Raw genomic sequence first — 17,182 nt, 5'->3', positions numbered from 1 at the left:
ACCTGACTGCAGTGGAGGGGCTGCCGCCATACCTGGGGATTTTGACTGGTATGACAGGTTGATCTCGGTGGTGTGGGGATGCTGCCGCCGTCACTAGCCACGTCAGGCAGTGATCAACGCTAGGGGATGGGGGCGGAAGATGATTTCACGAGAAGGGTTCTAGCCAAACCCGTACTAATCTGACAGGAATTATGCGGCTGATGGCACTATATTACCATTAGATTGTCTCCCCCCAAAGAATCCTTTCTCTCTCTATCTACATCTCCTCACTTGGATGTTTCTCTGGCGAAGACTCTCGATTTTCACTTGTTATCTTCAATGATTCCTGTCGAAAATGATTGAAACCCGGATAGAGATTGTGGCTCCACCTAGTCAGGTGCGAGACCTTGTAAGATTCCATCAAACTATCTGATATGACTCATGACTGACAGTTCGGCGATGTCACGCCTGCCCTTCCCATAGCTGCTAGATTTTGCGAATTACCCGGATTGGCAAACCTCTGGGCTTATTCGTTCTTTAGAACCTGAAGATTCCGCTCAAACTCTAGCCACCTTGCAGCCTGGCGATAAAATCAAGTGTGACATTGATAGAATGAAGTTCACAGCCGTCATTAAGGTTTGTCTACATCCAAAACTAGCGGTATGCAGCTAACGCGATACCGATGACAGGAAAATTCCGAGCGTCTCTTCCAGTGGCAAGGGCCGCCCGTCATGGGCCTGGTTGCGGGGCTTCACTCATTCGGTTTTGCGACTACGGAATCTGGGGGTACGATATTCACCCAGACAGAGCAATTTTCTGGCCCCCTCTCATTCCTGATGGGGCCCTCTTTACTGGGGCGGAAGATGCTCGGCCAGTATCGGAGGTTCAATGAGGAGTTGAAGGTGCGCGCAGAGAGAGAGGGTTCCCCTTGATGACAATGCATTCTGTTGGGAGTGGCCCGAGTCATGACCTAGTGCAGTGCTCTCGTCTTGTTCGGGACTAGCTTAGTTGTGGTCCATAGGCCTTATCCTTAGACCTTTTACCCTTCTCTCTCTTTTTTCCCTTGAGACCCATTTCATACACTGTTCTGTGCGCTTCATCCGTGCTAGCCATGGGTGATGAGTGATTAGACCATATCACTTTCAACAAAAGTAAGGTTGCCTACAGCGCACTCACATGCATTGTCTAGAACTGATAGTACATAGCTGTAGTGTGTATTCATGCGTGTTACAGTCTTTGCAACATTTGTCTGCAAGAAAAAATATATCTCTACAAGAACCGGGGAGATTTAGATAAATCGATATTAACGTCAGGTTTCCCTACTTGCAAGTTTGGAGCACGAGCAAAATTAGATTCATAGCAATATTTAGCTAAGTGATCATGGTCAGCAAAAAATCCGAGGGTCTGAATTTGAAGTTTTGCGCCCGAAAAAAAGGATGCATCATCCGTGAATCGAACACGGGCCTCGTCGATGGCAACGACGAATTCTACCACTAGACCAATGATGCTGGGTCATGTGAAATGCTTACATATGTGGCTTCATGTAAGAAAACTAGCTTTCCAACCCAATTGAAATCTATCCCCGTAGTTGCACCTAATAGCTCGATTAGCTCAAAATACAAACGAACTCGAAAGATACACACCACTTAACATATAGAGCGGCTAAGGATGAAGAGTAATTGAAGTACCAACATTGAAATTGAAAATTCAGAGTACATGAATTCGTTTTTGAAAGAGTCTATAAGACCATTGATAAGTCCCAAACATAGAGAGCAGTCTAGGTACGATCACGACAAAAATCGTGATCATGGCGTAGTAATCTGCCCGGGCCTGCACCTCGCTTCTGGGCCCTATCTCTTACTTGCCTTCTATAATTCAAATTGTTCACGTGTGATGACATTTTCACAATTGATGGTCCTCGGAGGATATGATAAAGCGTTTAAGCACCGAAGAATATCATTTTTTGACTGATTTTAGGAGTGCGAATGAGGAGTACAGTACAGATATAACATCAGCCGGCTTCCATTTAGTTCGGTTTAAAAGTTACGGTATAGCGCCATACATTCTTGCGCTAGCCGCTGTTGATCTGTTCCTTGATCTTCCTCATCCAGAAGGCGTTAGGTATTGTCATCGGATGTTCTAAACCTATATGCGAGCTCCCGTCCGAGATATCAGTATCATATCCACCACCTGCCCCAGTACCAAAACAGGCCTGCCTCTTGATAGTCGTAGTCCGGCACTTATACGCTTTATATTTGACAGCGCTATTCTGCACCTTTCTTTTATTTTCCATCTCCCCCAACCATGGTTTCACTTTCTCTTTCAAAACCTGATACACTCCGGTGTAGAAGTGAACTTCAAACACCTCTAGGTCCTCATTCGCCTCAACCATCGCTTCAATACCATCTAACCACGCATGTTGGATGTAACTGTTTTTAGCATTCTCGGAGACTCCTTTTGGCATTTTAGCCAAAGATCTCAAGCTCGGACAATCAATATAAATCCGGATATGAGATAGGGAGAATGTCGTCCCTGGAGCGTTCCATAGGGAGTCGTATTTTGCTTTGTTGTGGCGTGACATATGTGGTTGGATATCCGTTTCCAGGCTCCACCAGAAGGTTAGACGTCGGATAGCAGGCAGACCCAGGGAGGGGATCTGGGCGGGAAAAGTGTTGCATGTATCTTTCTGGTGTTTGAAGCGGAACTCATTGCTGCCGTAGAGAATTGGTAGGCTTTCGGTGTATCTGTTTCTATTATCAGTATCATCGTTTTCTGAATAGTCCCTGATGTATGAATCGCACGGTAGAATTTCAAGATAGGAAATATTTTAACTCACACCTTCCAACACGAGCACAAAAACCAAACATCAATGCACATCCCCCAATACACTGCATGAGAAGGCGCGTGGCTTTGATCTCCTGGGCAAAAGTCCCAGTCTACGCTTTCGGATTGTGAATAGCATCCATACGAATAGATAACCCAATTTCTCGTTTCTTCCACCCAGTCACACTGGTAGTGCAGGGAACGGTTTCCGAAAAGGAGCTCGTAGATAATGATTCGGATTTCTGGGGGAAGGGTAAAGAATATACTTTGGGACTGGGAGTTGATGGAAGATTGACAGGGGTAGAGCTTCTTTTGGTGGACATTGGAAGCCGGGTGTTTGTTGGATTTGACTCCTGATTTTGTATTTAGTAATTGATCATTTGCATGGTGTTGGGTTACTCACTTCTCTCTATGTACCGTTTCAGAAAGTCGAAGGGCATGGTTTTGGCCAAAGATTAGTGATGAAAGAGATGATGGAGAAAGCTGGGGAAGATATGGAAACAAGGAGTCTGAGGCGCTTACCTAGGTATTCATGGCTAGGCAAATTTACTAGGGTCATTTTGGTATATGTAGGGTACCGCGGTAAACTTACACTACCGACCTTGCCCAAGTTTGAGATAACACCTTTACGGAGGCGAATAGAGACCAATTTATCAAAACCCCTAAAAACCAGGCAGAAACAGTAGAAATGGCAGAGAACGCAAAAATACTAGAATTTGAAAAAACAGTAATTTACATATCCAAGGTAAAAAAGTCAAATATTAGTCAAATCTTACTAAGTGCCAACTATATGCCACTTATCCGGCGACATGTTTCAGAGGTTTAGTCAGTATGTCCGGCAAGTAGTCGGCTGCCAAATATCGGACCGATCGCCTTCGGATTTCGGTAAATGAGGTACCGAAGTTGTCGGGGTTTTGAGGCCATGTGGCCCCTTTCCGTGAGCTCCAAGCGCTCCAGTAGATGGAGGCTTCTCGCCTAAAGAGAACCTATCCTCTCCACCCCTATGAGCACGATATATTGTGCGTCTTCCCACTTCTCCAAAACACCTAGTTCAGCCAGCTATGTGCACTTGCCCCTAGCTTCAAAAATATTTTCCATCGCCGCAGGCTCCTAGGCTTTGATGCACACTACTCGCCCTTTGTTGTCGCAGACTGCCTCGAGTTTGGGCTTTCTAGCATCCTGACTTAACATGGCTCCCTTCATGATCTCCCAATGCAGCGTCCCCGATGGCGCTGCCTTGGCTGCCAACAATGTTCCCGCTTTCTGGGCTGACCCGCACTGGGTCCTGGCCTGGCGCCATCGGACCCTCGAGTACCATATTTCGCAGGTAGCCCTGCTTTTTCCGCGTAACATGCTGAATGAACGGGAGTCCTTTCGACACCAGAAAGCAGTGAATCTAGAGACGGGTCGTATACTTGGCTATGCCCGATGGTCCCTATATGTACCATCGTGTCATGAGATAAACCCAGATAATGGTACACCGATATGGCCTGAGGCCCAAGTCCCTGCGTTTGAGCCTGAGAAGGAGGCTGAGATCCGGTGGATTGCTGAGACTGCTATTTGGGATCCTAACGAAGATGCCGACGAGCTAGGGAATCGCGTAACCGCGCTTAGGACAGAAGTGACGCCAAAGACACCGCATATAAGTAAGTTATATATTAAAAAATGACTATAGAGAAAAGGATTTCCTATACTTACACATTGGTTAATAGGTCTAAAATACCTTGCTGTGCATCCAGACAACCAGCGTAAAGGAGTCGGGACGGCATTGGTGAAGAGTGGGACGGACCAGGCGGATAAGATGGGTTTAGACATAATTGGTGTTAGTGGAGAGTATGGCGCAGATTTCTTTATCTATGAGGCTGGATCAAGGACTGTTTCTACATGTACATAATTCCCGGTCTTCTATTGAGTACTCAACACCGTCTAATCAAATACATCTGCTAAGTTGAGCGTACTAAAGTCGTGTTGCCTTATATTTACTTACATAGTTATCATACTTCCAAGTACTAGTCAGTACCTAGTAGTAATGAAGTTTCTCAGCCGGCAGTAGCCTGAGATAGTGTTGATTTTGGACGAAGTCGATCACAGCGACTAAAATAACGGGACGTGAGCAGAATTTGGTAAGCTGAATAAGCGCCTACCCATTTCCTGAAGTTGAGTAAGGCTCTAAGTTCCAGACTTCATATTACGGAAAGAGACGGCATCGTTTCGTGTTCATCATGCTATTACACTACCTTAGTAGCAGTAAATTAAAGCCCGTCCGAGAATTTTTGTTTTGACAGATACCTAGATTCTATATGTTTTCCAGCTCGGGGGGTGTTATTTGATGATCACTGGAGAATAAAATTCGCTCATTACAGTGGTCACTCAGTGAGGTCCAATTGACCATACAGTATGAATGTATATTCTCTAAAGCTCTAGATGAACGATCTATTTCACAGTTCAGTGTGCTGATTCAGCATTTAAATCTGAAATAGGATCAGATTGGTGGTTAAAATCTGTCCATGAACGGTAATATTTATACAGTATTTTTGTTATATATGTACATGAACGTTTTTTATGCACTTTATGGGAATGAAGAAATCAAATAAATCTGTCCATAGACAGGAGGAATGTCTCCATTGATAGGCCCGTGCCGAAGTCTATCACTAACGAAATGCCTTCAAGCGCAAGTGACAGACTATATATCCCTCACAGGCTCTTCGTATTGGCGGATAAATGAGGGTACTCTACCTGGCCATTGGTTATGGCACTCCATAAGCGACATAGTGAAAGGGTCGAGAGCGAGAGGGGGAGTTCTTATCGGGCGTACTAAGTGGGTCCATATCTCCTGGCTCCTATACGATGTAGTTTATGCCTAGTGTTTCTATTCGGTATTTCATCACAAGGCCACCTGTCCATATCCTAATGAGGCATCTTTATTTTTTCCCTTCTAAGGATATACACGTATCCTTCAATCAGCCTGGACTCCTCTCTCATGCTGACTGAAGTGACAGAGCCGGTTAACACCGCATTCGACAATACTGGCTACGGTTCGCTCCGAGTGCCAGGGTTCGCAGACATCCCGGTCCACTATGAACTCCCTTCCAACGCCCGTTTTGCGCACGGAACGGTGGAATGGCGACAGGCCCCCGCAGTCACGGCCCGCGAGCTAACCATGGTCGCCGTGATGAGCCACCTCACCGATCGGCCTGCGTGGTATGTGACTATCTTCGACGATGAAGTTGTAGCGCAATGGAAACAAAATACCTTTGATACAACACCACTGATGAGCGAAAAGGCGTGGGGATGGTGCGTAAAGGAGCTGCGCGATAAAGCGGTTAATCTCCGGGACAATCGCCAGATCCATATCCGCGTTCTTGATACTGGATCGTGCGTGTGCAAAGCGGATACGGAGAGTCTGGGCTCTCTCAGTGCAGTGTTCAGAGGGTCCGTTCCGGCTTGATTAGAGGAGCAGCAGGAACAGATAATTTTAGATTGGCAGTCTGAAAGCGTGTTGAATGTGGTTGACCCGTTGTTATTTGATTTATGGACGAAGCCTAGTCTTGACGGACGGAGGGAAAGTGGACCTCGACAAAGTGCTGGGCTCCTATCGAGATGCAACGGTCGCACCAAAGCATACGACCGACGGACCAATTCTCAGACCATGCAGGAGACACTAGACCGAAATTGCATTCCAGCGTGGGGTGTTAGACCCCCCTATGGTGACAAGTCTGCTTTCTACCATTGGAGTTCCAACCACCAATCCCTTCCATGCGAGGTGGAATTTCTCCACAATTTCGGGACGGAGGTGCAGATCACATCATACATCAACAACTTAAATCCAGCTCATAAGGGGCTATACCAGGCCATTGAAAACCTCATCTCGATGGCAATCAAGCCGGGGAATGATTGTCTGGTGAAAGAACAGAGTGGCTGGGATAATGAATACAATGTGGCACATTCAGGGCCGGTTCCCCTACGAATCATTACCTACGGGGTCGAATGGGAGATTGAGCTTCCTGAATGGGCGCTCGCGTTCAAAATACCCACCAAAGACAGAAAATAAATGTATCACATAGCCCAAGAAGCCCTACAGAGCAGCAAAGATGACCAGACAAGAGAGGGTAAGAAAAAGTACCTCGAGGCGCAAAAACAGCTATGCGGGCTACAAGATGTTGCAGAAAACCCAGATAAGGAGTGGAACATTGAAGATAAGTTAAAGCGTCTGCTGCGCTTTAAGCATCCGGAACCGGGAACCGCTTTTTCGTACGAGGAGTGGAAGACCAACCGACACAACGACAGAGCCATCATCGAGATACCCGACTCTTCCCGGGCATTATCGCTACATCAAGATGTATCTGATCGATCCACACTACCGCGTATGTTCGACCCGGAATATACCGCCACAGCAGTATCACTGGTGGATGCAGGAGGTAGGTAAGGTCCTTTCTACATTGGGGTTGCCTCGCGAACTTGTGGATGAGATCTTCTGCTACACGGAAGACTGGCCGATGGGAATGGAGGAGGCGGCACAGCACCGTCAGGATCTGATCAGAGAGCATAGATGGAACGAAGTATCTAGATTAGCGCGTATGTCTGGTCCGGAATTTTGATAGCAAAGAGTGACATGTGACATGTTCATTCACGTTGCAACATTAAGCCTCGTATGATTGTGTCACTTTAGGTCCTCACCGGGGGTTGGAATTGAAGGCAGGTGCCCATTAATGCCGAAGGGCGTAGTGTGCTTGTCGGGATATAGTTCAGGCAAATATAGGCTTCTCAGAAAATGCTTACATCGCAAAGGGGTGTTCAAGAAGCGTCATATCCTACCTTGATAGGCCTCTCAGCCCATAGGTTTTGTCTTGGTACTATGGGGAATTTCTTTTGGCCTACTTCATTATGCCTAAAAATGATAGGTAGATCGCTAGCTACTTTATTATGGGAGCAAGGATACTAGGGAGTATTAATTTTACACTTCCATTCATAAAGAGTTGTTCACGAAGAAAAAGATGCGACGATAAAGCGATTGCATATTGAAACCAATTTTTACTAGTAAATCACCGGCGCTTCCCCCCGAGCTGCAAAGCTAGACCTAATCTTTAGAAGGGTTGGGCATTCCCGAGGTGTGAGGCCACTTGCGGAAGAGGTCGGCAAGATGGTCAATGGGCGCCGCCAAAAGGCCAACAGCCGTCTCGTATGGCGGTTTGTCCGGAGCGCTGGGGTGAGAACGAGAAGGAACGAACATCTTAGTTCTTCCAAAAGACGTAGAGTACTCCTCGCTTTCCTCTTGCGATAAGACTTCTTCCAGCTTGGGCAGGTCATCAGCCTCTTCTTCCTTGATATGCTGAGACAGATCGACCATCAGAGCCTTGAGGGTAGGTAGGAACTGAGAATCTGAAGACTTCAAGTTTTGGAACTTCTTCAGTTGCTCTTTGATCTTTGATAATGTAAATAAGCTATTGAAACTCAGGGGAACGCGCACGTACTGATTGATGCTCTTGGCGATCTTTTTTGGCAAGTTCAAGGCCGCCGGACACATACTTCTCAAAGGCTGGGTAGACAACAAGCTCCTCAGCAATGGAATGGCGAGCCAATTCCCACGTAAAGAGATTCTGCCATCTCGTCTTCTCCGTATCCTCTGAGGTATTGATAATATTTTCGTAATATGACTCTATCTCCCGGTGATCCTTCTTGATCCAGTCGCTGATGCGGGGTGCCATATCAATGGATGAAATCACAAATGTGCGTCTGGTAGTAAGTAGTACTAGGCGTTCAATACTATTTTTTCTGAGCGCACGTAATGGAAAGGCCATGTTAATGAATCAACAGCTCTGCTCCTACGTTATATCGAGGGACCCCACCCTATAATAAAGATCCCTGCTTTCCAGTAATCATTCAAGCTTGCCAGAAGACTACCGGCTTGATGGTGTTGGTGCCCCAACCCTGGGAATGAATGCCAGCATCCAGGGATAGAGGCAAAAATCAAGGATGCACGGTAGGCCCAAACAGATTTACCAATCAAAGAAAGTATATATGTAAGCGTCATGGTGGCGAGCCACGGAAACTGAAGGATGGTCCACTTGTTGAACTCAAAAACACCTGTATACAACGAACTAAACTTGAAATCTAGTCACCGTAGCTGAAGCACTTGGGAATTCAGCTAGACAGACCCCGGGATCTAGTTCCACCAAATAGAACCAGACTGGTTCTAATCTGTAGAGCGTGAAACGCGTCAGATTCTTTCTATTTACTATACCAGCTTAGATACCGTAATTAACTAAAGCGGTCTATTGACCCGATCGTTGGAGCTTAGCAACATGAAACCTCAGTAAAACACAGCTTAGAGAATGCATCTCATTCAGCGTTTCACTGTTGCCTGAGATGGTGCGGAAACTGTTAAACAGCCAAGCAATCACCTTGTCATCCAGGGTGAGATCCATGAACATTAAGGTGTCAGCGCTAGGTAGTTTTGAATTGACAAAGTGTAGATCAATTACGTTGGCGTTCTTGCTATCACGGAGGATTTGTTTAAGCGAGAGATAGAGACGAATCCCGGTAAAGAAACGGATAATTATCTCCGAATAGTGTTCCCACGACCGACTGTTGCGAAGGCTTTGAATATATATCGGGTCTTGACGGGCGGGCTTGTACTGTACCCTAAGTTACGGTGAATAATGATGTTATTCGTCAAGCAAAGCCTCTATAACCCAATATGTGCATGCCATTCTCCCAAATCCCTACCTACCAAAATATCCTATTGTCATTCATAGTTTTCTCCCCGTATAGTAGAACAGAAGAAAAACGCCACCGGCATTTTTTACTAGATAGTTCTAACCGAGGGTGTCATAGTTTCTGATTAATTTATCTAGGCTTAACACTAAAGATCAATAATCAAGAAACCCGCAAGGGAATTAAGATAGAAGGCATTTCCCGTGCGAATATTGTGACATCATTCGGGTATCGCTTTAGCCCAAGTTGGGGGCGTTCTACTGGGCTTTCTTTTTTTTGTTTATGAGTTTACAATCAGTTAAAGCACTCGTCTCTTCACCGACGACCTGCTGTGTGGCATAAAGGTATATGGACTATCAAAGGTAACGAATATATAAGAGAGCCGGAAGCAGATTACTCACCCAGTAACTTCAGATTTTTTTTCACTTTACTATAATCTTTCCTCGTAGTCTAATAGTCTGTAATATCTAGAATCTGGTATAATTGATTTCCTGCATTCGCATTGTAATATAGACAAGCAAAGACTTGATTCCAATTATGGGCTAATGCTAAGGTTACATGTGCTGTTTGGAAAGACCAGATCTTTTATGTAGAAAGCCTTATAGGGATCTATGGCACAGTGGGTATATGAAGATCGCATGGTAAAGCCTGACTTTTACTCTTATGTTGCCATAGACTTTATCATGTTGACAGCAGCAATTTCTATTGATCTCTCCATTAATCTTTCCATTGATATTTGTGTTGGACTTTCTGAATTGGCCATCAATAAAAAGGCCTTCTTGCTAGCGAGCAAGCTAGTATAAAGAAGAACTAGCGCAATTGTCAATAGCCGCAATTGATAACGAATAGTCAGAGTTTACTTAAAGGGACTGTGACCCAGAAACCATTGCAGAGTAAAAAATATCCCCAGAATCTCAGACCTGGACGTCCTCGGAGACATCACTTGATATTTGCATTAATCGGCCATGATGAGCCAGCAAATTAGAATTGACACCATGTGACATTCTGCGTTACATCAAGCAACCCACCGCTAGTGAGCTCTCAGCATCCTTTCCGCGCAACGCTGTCCGCTGAGCGACCTCACCAAGCGACCCCAGCTGGGCAGTCCTCTGTCTGTGCGTAACTTTCTTCGCTTCCCCGCCACGTTGTTTTCACCTAACGCCCGTCACCCGCTTGTTCTTTGCAATGGAAATGGAGATACATGGTATCGGACGGCCATGCCTACGCTCTGTTAAGGGATCACCTGCGGAAGCAAGCGGAGTTCAGATTCTCGCTGAAGCCCCGATGCAGATGCCATATCCATGGGCCATCTTCCAGGACCACACCAAGTCCAATGCGCCAGCTGATTCGCTCTCCCAATCTAGGCGACCGTTGACCTGAGGGTACCATCGCTGTCACTACAAGGGATACAAGCGCGTTAGGTCAACAAGCCCGAGTATGGGTGTAAACCTACAAGGATGGGTTCCTTTCTAGTCTCACCGGTGCTGATCTGAACAATTTCTCAATTTGACATACAGTCCGTGCACAGTTCAGCTCTAAATCGTAAACTACTCAATTGCTCAAGCCGCTAAAAAGTGGAGACAGCCCTACAACTCGGGTCATGATGCCGAGGCCCTATAGGCCAGTATCCACAAAGAATTGACGAAGATGCATCAGTGCTTTTACTTTGGTTTTCCACAAGCCACCAATGTTGACCGAGGCACGGGATTCGGAAAGAGAACTCGGCCAGCTTACACCTATTCATAAACCTCATTTCCTCTCCATCGTCTGTCTCTGCTTTGTGCTGACGATTTACGAAGACGTTTAGAAACATCGTCGACCTCATGGCTGGACGATTGCTCTAAAGTAAATCAATCTCTGTGGTAAGGAAGACGAACTTCGCTGCAGCCCCTTTTACTGACAAGGAGTAGAACCCCGAGACTTATTAATTCAAGTTCGAAAACGACGGAGGTAAGACACAATTCGGCAAATAAGGCATAATGCAATGCTGAGCAAATAGATGTGAGATAATATACCAGGACTATTTGGATTGTGCGGTCATGAGGCATCAGTTTGTATTGCGAGATATCGACCTCCTCTTCAAAACAAAGTGACTTGTCCTCCTTATGAGCTTGCAGACGTCCCCGACTGGCAAGAAGACAAGGACAACGAAGACCGCCCGTATGTAAGAGGATAACACCAGTGGTAGTCTTGCCTGGTGCGGGGAATTATCAAGTTGGTGACGGTGATTGGAATTTTGGTTCTGATCATTAAATAACCATGCATGAAGGTGAATGGGCTGGAGTTAGGTTTTTGCTTGCCTGCTATGGTTTATATTAAGAAATTAGATTACCATGATATCGATCGTCTATGAACTTTGAGCTATGATTAAATTTGCGCTTGAGCCTTGTCTATATTTAACTGTTGAGTTGCTGCTACTTTTCCGAAGGTGTCATTAGAAGTTCCATGAATGATACACTTATTTGAAGAGGACTGTTATCCATTGATCTGATTGGCTGACGCCATAAACTGGGGTCTCCAAGTCAAGTCATTACATCATACTTGCGTTTCACTACAGTGAGGCAGAACAGGACAGGGCAATGTGGAGATTGTCAAAAAGGGGCGAAGGGTGATGAAGCTTACATGGAGTTGACGTAAGAGGGAAAAATACGAAGGTAGTGTAAGGATAACCCCCGCACGAACAGATATAAGGGTATTTCTATGTGCAAACGTAGAACAATCATCAGACAACATAGCAGAATCCTCACACAAGAAATCCTCCGCATTCTTACAGGCTAGCGACAATAGTAAGTTAATTAGAAATCATCAAAATTTGAAAAAGCGCGATATCCTGATGAGAATGACAGTGTGATTAGATAACGTACTTCATATGCGAGCGCCGCCAAAACACCATAGTAGAGGTTATTCTTGATAATCCTATATATCAACAAAAACTTCCTTAATTATATTATACTATTTTTCGATAAACTTCGATAAGTATTTAAAATAACATATATGAAGTTTAAATGATTCAAACTATTATATCATGACGATACCGAAAATTCCATCACTCAAACCCGGAAGACATATAATGTGATCCTCAGATAATCAATAATTTCAAATTTCTCTAAAATGACTAGATATGACATAAAAAGAAGTAAAATTCAAGAAAGCTTCCTATAGACCACTGTCGTTGAGATAATGAGTTGTAATTTATCGCATCTACTATGTGTTTTGGGGTGCGGCGCTCGCCTGTGCGCGGCGCTCGCATGTGAAATACGTTAAGTATCCTTTAAAGTTTAAAACTCAGTTACTCATATATATAGCAGGAGACAAGGATACGAGATCAGCAATCTTAATGTATCAGCCTGGATATAATATTGAGCGCCATGATGGTGAACGCACTCTGAATAATCCGCATTTTCACCCACGGGTCGAGGTAACGATGTTAATTGTCCAAGGGGGAGAAGCGAGAATGACATCGAGTTAGCTCCGTTAATCAAAATGTGAATTCTATATACTATAACGCCAACGAACGATTACCACTTTGTGCTTATGAGTGTATGAATCTTATCTAAAGAATGAATCGTTAGTAACTCGGTGTACTTGCTAGCTTGCAGAATAATAATCAATGGTCGTGGAGTTGCGGGGGTAGATTTGCGGGGTTTTAGTGGATGGTCAGTCCCGAGATGAATTAAAATCCAGTTGAGCACACAATATAAACAAATATGTATTAACTATTTTATTAAAGACTACTTGTTCTCTCGAAAGTATGATCAAAATGACCTTAGTAGTGTGACCAGTGCTACCCTATCCGTTCTTGACGTCATCACGATGTGAAAGACTACTAAAATTTCTATAGAAATCAGGATTCTTCTAGGTATATTTTCTTATCAGTCAATCAGATGTAACCGAACACCTGTTACATATCAAGAAATTTTTGTGAAATCATTGCTACGTAGGAGACAGCTTGAGTGTCTATAAGGTCCAGAATATACCAGCGAGACGATTTCAACCATTCAATCTTTCCTTAGTTGAGCCGAGAATAACCAGTCCATAAGTGGCGAGCCACAACGATATCATGACAATGAAAGCCGTCCAATTTCACAAACGCAAGGATGTTCGCGTGGTGTCAATTCCAGAGCCGGAATGCCAACCTGGCGAAGTGAAGGTATCTATCAATCCTCTTTTATAAGGACGAGATGTAGAGAATGAATATGTTCACAGATCAAGCCTGCCTTTGTCGGAATATGTGGTACAGGTAAGAATCTCTACCAGCAGACTTAGAATTGGGAACATTGAAGTTGATCCATCAAAGATTTACACGAGTATACTTCTGGGCCTGTTTTGATCCCAGAGAAGCCCCATACAATTACCAATACCAAAATTCCCGTCACACTGGGACACGAATTTAGCGGTACCGTTATAGACGTTGGAGAGGGAGTTCATCATTTGACCAAGGGTCAGAGAGTGGTGGTTCGCCCAACAATTTATGACAAGACCTGTTGCTCTTGCAAAGGGAAAGCCTATCACTGCTGCGATAACATCGGGTTTATTGGACTAAGTGGTATGTTTCGACATGAGGTCAAATCTTTGCAGACCTCTGTTGACATTCTCCTTCCAAGGCTATGGCGGCGGAATGGCGGAATACATGACTGCTCCAGCGGATCATTTCTACTGCATTCCAGACAGCATCTCGTTTGATATTGGAGCCCTCGTGGAACCTCTAGCGGTCGCCTGGCACGCTGTGCACCTGTCGCCTTTTAAAGCCGGTGATACAACCGTGGTCGTCGGCGGAGGCCCAATCGGCATCAGCATCGTCCAGGTCTTGAAACTTAAGGGGGCAAAGCAGATCATTGTCGTTGAGCCTGTGAAGAATCGCCAGCGTTTGGCATCCGAATTCGGTGCTGATAAGATTCTTGATCCAGGGGATTCGACTAATATCTCGGAAAGTATACGAGCATTGACGGAGGATGTCGGGGCCGATGTCATATTGGACACAGCCGGGGTCGAAAAGGCACTGAATAGCATAATTCCAGCATGCCGAACGCATGCATCAATTATTAACATTGCAGTCTGGGAAAAAAGGCCCCAAGTCGACTTGAACAAGTTGATGTATAATGAGGTGAACTTTACTGGGGCAGCATTGTACGATGAGCAGGCATTCGTGGACGTGATTCAAGCTTTGGCTTCTGGTGAGTACTGCAAATCCTTCCTGAGAAGCCCGAAGATGATTGAAACTAATAACGAGATAAAGGTGAACTGGATCCGAAAAGAATGATTACTTCAAAGATCGAGATAGACGATGTGGTTGATCAAGGACTGGAAGCTTTGATTCGGGACAAAGAGCACCATTGTAAGGTTCTGATTAATGTGGGGGCAGGATGAGATACAATCCGAGCTCATTGTATAATCGATTCGTGGAGAAATGTTCGAGAGCATGGTAGTCTCGTTCCATTGTTTGACTATTACAAGATACCATGATCCTATGAGACTGTATTGGCCGACGAATCTGCCGTGGACCAGGGCGCTGTAGTGAGAAATTGTTTCTTGCAGCCTTTTCCGGGCCATCCCAACCAAAGAAGAATTTATTGGATTGTTCTTTTCTCAGCTAAATCCGCCATAGCAATTTCTTGTAGCAGCTTGGTTATTTCTTGCTATATCCTCATTGTAATAAAAGAGCAATACTTGGGTGGCTGCTTTATCTGCGCGTAAACAGGTGCCCAGACTCTCCTGAAATGGCTAAATAAAGCGACAAGCTACCTAAAACATCGATACGTAAGCTCGCATACAAATTTCCGGTTGCTCTTCGAAGTATACTTTGATGCGTTTGGTATCCGACGAGAAAGTTGAATCTATGTTTGGGTCTCGTTGTATTGTTGCTGTTACATTACTGTGCAAAGTCATCCCCCACCGAGAGCTAGATGGTTGTTGATATGGTACTGTACGGCATCCCAAAGATGAAATGACCTAACCCATAGGGGTAATTCCATCGTACTACGATGGAATTAGGGTGATCTTCTTTAGTATGGGGGAACAAAAGTGGGTCAGGGTACGATGGGATATTATTTCAAGACTAGGATGGAGGCTGCCACTGCACATATTGCCGCAAAAACACAGTAGTTATTTATGTTCGTGAATTACCTAATGCAAAGTAGATTTCGACAATTAATTGAAGAGAGTAAAGAGATGAAACTGATTTCGAGCGCGTCTGTACCCCTTCGTAATCCTTCACTTTGCACACCCCCTTTTCATCGCTTGGCCCTTCTCCTCCAGTATGCCAGAGCTAGCAGACTTCACGCCGGCAAGGTTTTAGTCGTCAATATATCTCTAAGAACAGACTTGAAGCTCCTTCAAACCTAAGGTTTCTTCCTCAGCCTTCTTTAGGTAGCCATCCCCAAGATACTTGCGGAGCAATGGGGTATGGTCGAAGATGAAATCACGAATGTTGGCGAGAGGTCGAGGTATCCAATGAAACAATGTACTAAGTTTGCGAGCAAATTCCATGTTGTGATTAACATAGTCAATACGCTGTTTCTCATAGATTTCACATCCGGCTTTGAATGCTTGTGAGTCACGCAGATCGACGCCATCCAACGCTCTGGCGAGGTAAAATCCGTCTTCAATGGCCATACCCATACCGTAAGCAGCATAAGGCGATACGGGGTGCACGGAGTCACCGACGCAAACCACTCGTCCCTTGGACCACTTTTTCATTGAAGGTCGATTGTAGATTTCCCAACGATAAACCTGGGTATTGAAATCGGTGACATCCAAAAAGCGAGGTATCGGCTGTGCCCAGTCTTTGAGGATTTCGGAGAGATGTGCCTTAGGATCCTTTGGGACAGGTTTCCCCTCCCAAGACGGCTCGACAACCCACCACTCAAATCCGGGCTTGCCATCATGAATCATTGGGAAGAAGCTGGCTTGGTGCTGCCAGTCATGCGAGACGTATCCATAGTTGGGAGGAATGTCGGGAATGTGGTCGCACCAGGCGAGCCAGAGGCGAATGCCGGTGTGAAATAGGTGAGGATCACCAAAGGCCTGTTGGGAAACCTTTGAGCGAATACCATCTGCACCGACAACAATATCAGCGGTAATTTGGTTTCCGTTTTGGAAATGAAGTTCGACGCCATCTTCCGTCTCGGTGTAAGATGTAAACTCATGACCGGCGTAAATCACACCCTCGGGAACAAGGTCGAGAATCTTTTTGAAAATGGAAGAGCGGAGGACTCCATAATGCCATCCCTTGATGCCCATGCGCTTTTCAACAAGGGGATTGAATGGTAGTTTGACACGCTCGTCCCCGGCCTTGTTCTTAAAATATGTAGTTGTGAATGAGCCAACGTTGTCCAGACTCAAACCGTAAGACCGAAGAATCGACAAGACAGGAGTGGACAAGAGAACAGCACCCCCTATGGCTTTACATTCCGCCTGTCGCTCGTAGATGCGCACGTCAAAGCCACGTTGAATGAAAGCAAGTCCAGCCGAGATCGATCCAGGACCTCCTCCCACGATTGCCACTCGTTTGCCAGGGCGCCATTGTGGAGAAGCCATTGCGAGTATATATCAGACTGAAAAGTAGTCTGACGAGAGCGAGATGGTTGCATTGAGAAACAAAAGAAAAACCAACATAAACGTGCTAGGTTGGAGCTTTAGTAGGCAAGACCATACCCCTAACCTCAAT

General features: G+C 45.2%; 8 protein-coding genes across 8 annotated transcripts; 5 read left to right on the top strand and 3 right to left on the bottom strand.

The window, feature by feature from the left end:
* Positions 1-334: 334 nt before the first annotated feature.
* N7520_008599 (SRPBCC domain-containing protein) lies at positions 335-881 on the top strand (the record flags this gene model as incomplete). The annotated part of the gene is made up of 3 exons (XM_057142533.1): positions 335-388; positions 463-615; positions 669-881. Coding segments are annotated over 3 exons (420 nt in total), but the record flags the coding sequence as incomplete, so codon positions are not given.
* A 1,169-nt stretch (positions 882-2,050) lies between these two features.
* N7520_008598 (uncharacterized protein) lies at positions 2,051-3,242 on the bottom strand (the record flags this gene model as incomplete). The annotated part of the gene is made up of 3 exons (XM_057142532.1): positions 2,051-2,723; positions 2,948-3,155; positions 3,206-3,242. 3 exons carry the CDS (start codon positions 3,240-3,242, stop codon positions 2,051-2,053), a joined length of 918 nt encoding a protein of 305 aa, XP_056991820.1.
* Positions 3,243-3,991: 749 nt separating this feature from the next.
* N7520_008597 (uncharacterized protein) lies at positions 3,992-4,696 on the top strand (the record flags this gene model as incomplete). The annotated part of the gene is made up of 2 exons (XM_057142531.1): positions 3,992-4,448; positions 4,515-4,696. 2 exons carry the CDS (start codon positions 3,992-3,994, stop codon positions 4,694-4,696), a joined length of 639 nt encoding a protein of 212 aa, XP_056991819.1.
* Positions 4,697-5,782: 1,086 nt separating this feature from the next.
* N7520_008596 (uncharacterized protein) lies at positions 5,783-6,853 on the top strand (the record flags this gene model as incomplete). Its single annotated transcript, XM_057142530.1, has 3 exons — positions 5,783-6,177; positions 6,225-6,234; positions 6,290-6,853. 3 exons carry the CDS (start codon positions 5,783-5,785, stop codon positions 6,851-6,853), a joined length of 969 nt encoding a protein of 322 aa, XP_056991818.1.
* Positions 6,854-7,228, top strand: N7520_008595 (uncharacterized protein; the record flags this gene model as incomplete). The annotated part of the gene is made up of 1 exon (XM_057142529.1): positions 6,854-7,228. The coding sequence occupies one exon, from the start codon at positions 6,854-6,856 to the stop codon at positions 7,226-7,228; it is 375 nt and encodes a 124-aa protein (XP_056991817.1).
* A 651-nt stretch (positions 7,229-7,879) lies between these two features.
* Positions 7,880-8,507, bottom strand: N7520_008594 (uncharacterized protein; the record flags this gene model as incomplete). Its single annotated transcript, XM_057142528.1, has 2 exons — positions 7,880-8,224; positions 8,274-8,507. The coding sequence occupies 2 exons, from the start codon at positions 8,505-8,507 to the stop codon at positions 7,880-7,882; spliced, it is 579 nt and encodes a 192-aa protein (XP_056991816.1).
* Positions 8,508-13,576: 5,069 nt separating this feature from the next.
* N7520_008593 (2,3-butanediol dehydrogenase) lies at positions 13,577-14,883 on the top strand (the record flags this gene model as incomplete). Its single annotated transcript, XM_057142527.1, has 5 exons — positions 13,577-13,666; positions 13,723-13,756; positions 13,814-14,062; positions 14,121-14,690; positions 14,753-14,883. The coding sequence occupies 5 exons, from the start codon at positions 13,577-13,579 to the stop codon at positions 14,881-14,883; spliced, it is 1,074 nt and encodes a 357-aa protein (XP_056991815.1).
* Positions 14,884-15,825: 942 nt separating this feature from the next.
* N7520_008592 (FAD-dependent oxidoreductase) lies at positions 15,826-17,052 on the bottom strand (the record flags this gene model as incomplete). The annotated part of the gene is made up of 1 exon (XM_057142526.1): positions 15,826-17,052. One exon carries the CDS (start codon positions 17,050-17,052, stop codon positions 15,826-15,828), a length of 1,227 nt encoding a protein of 408 aa, XP_056991814.1.
* Positions 17,053-17,182: the final 130 nt, after the last annotated feature.

The sequence above is a fragment of the Penicillium odoratum genome (assembly GCF_028828045.1).
Source record: "Penicillium odoratum strain IBT 22623 chromosome Unknown utg000006l_segment0_segment0, whole genome shotgun sequence".
Taxonomy (NCBI): Eukaryota; Fungi; Ascomycota; class Eurotiomycetes; order Eurotiales; family Aspergillaceae; genus Penicillium; species Penicillium odoratum.
This window is presented reverse-complemented; position numbering and strand designations above follow the sequence as displayed.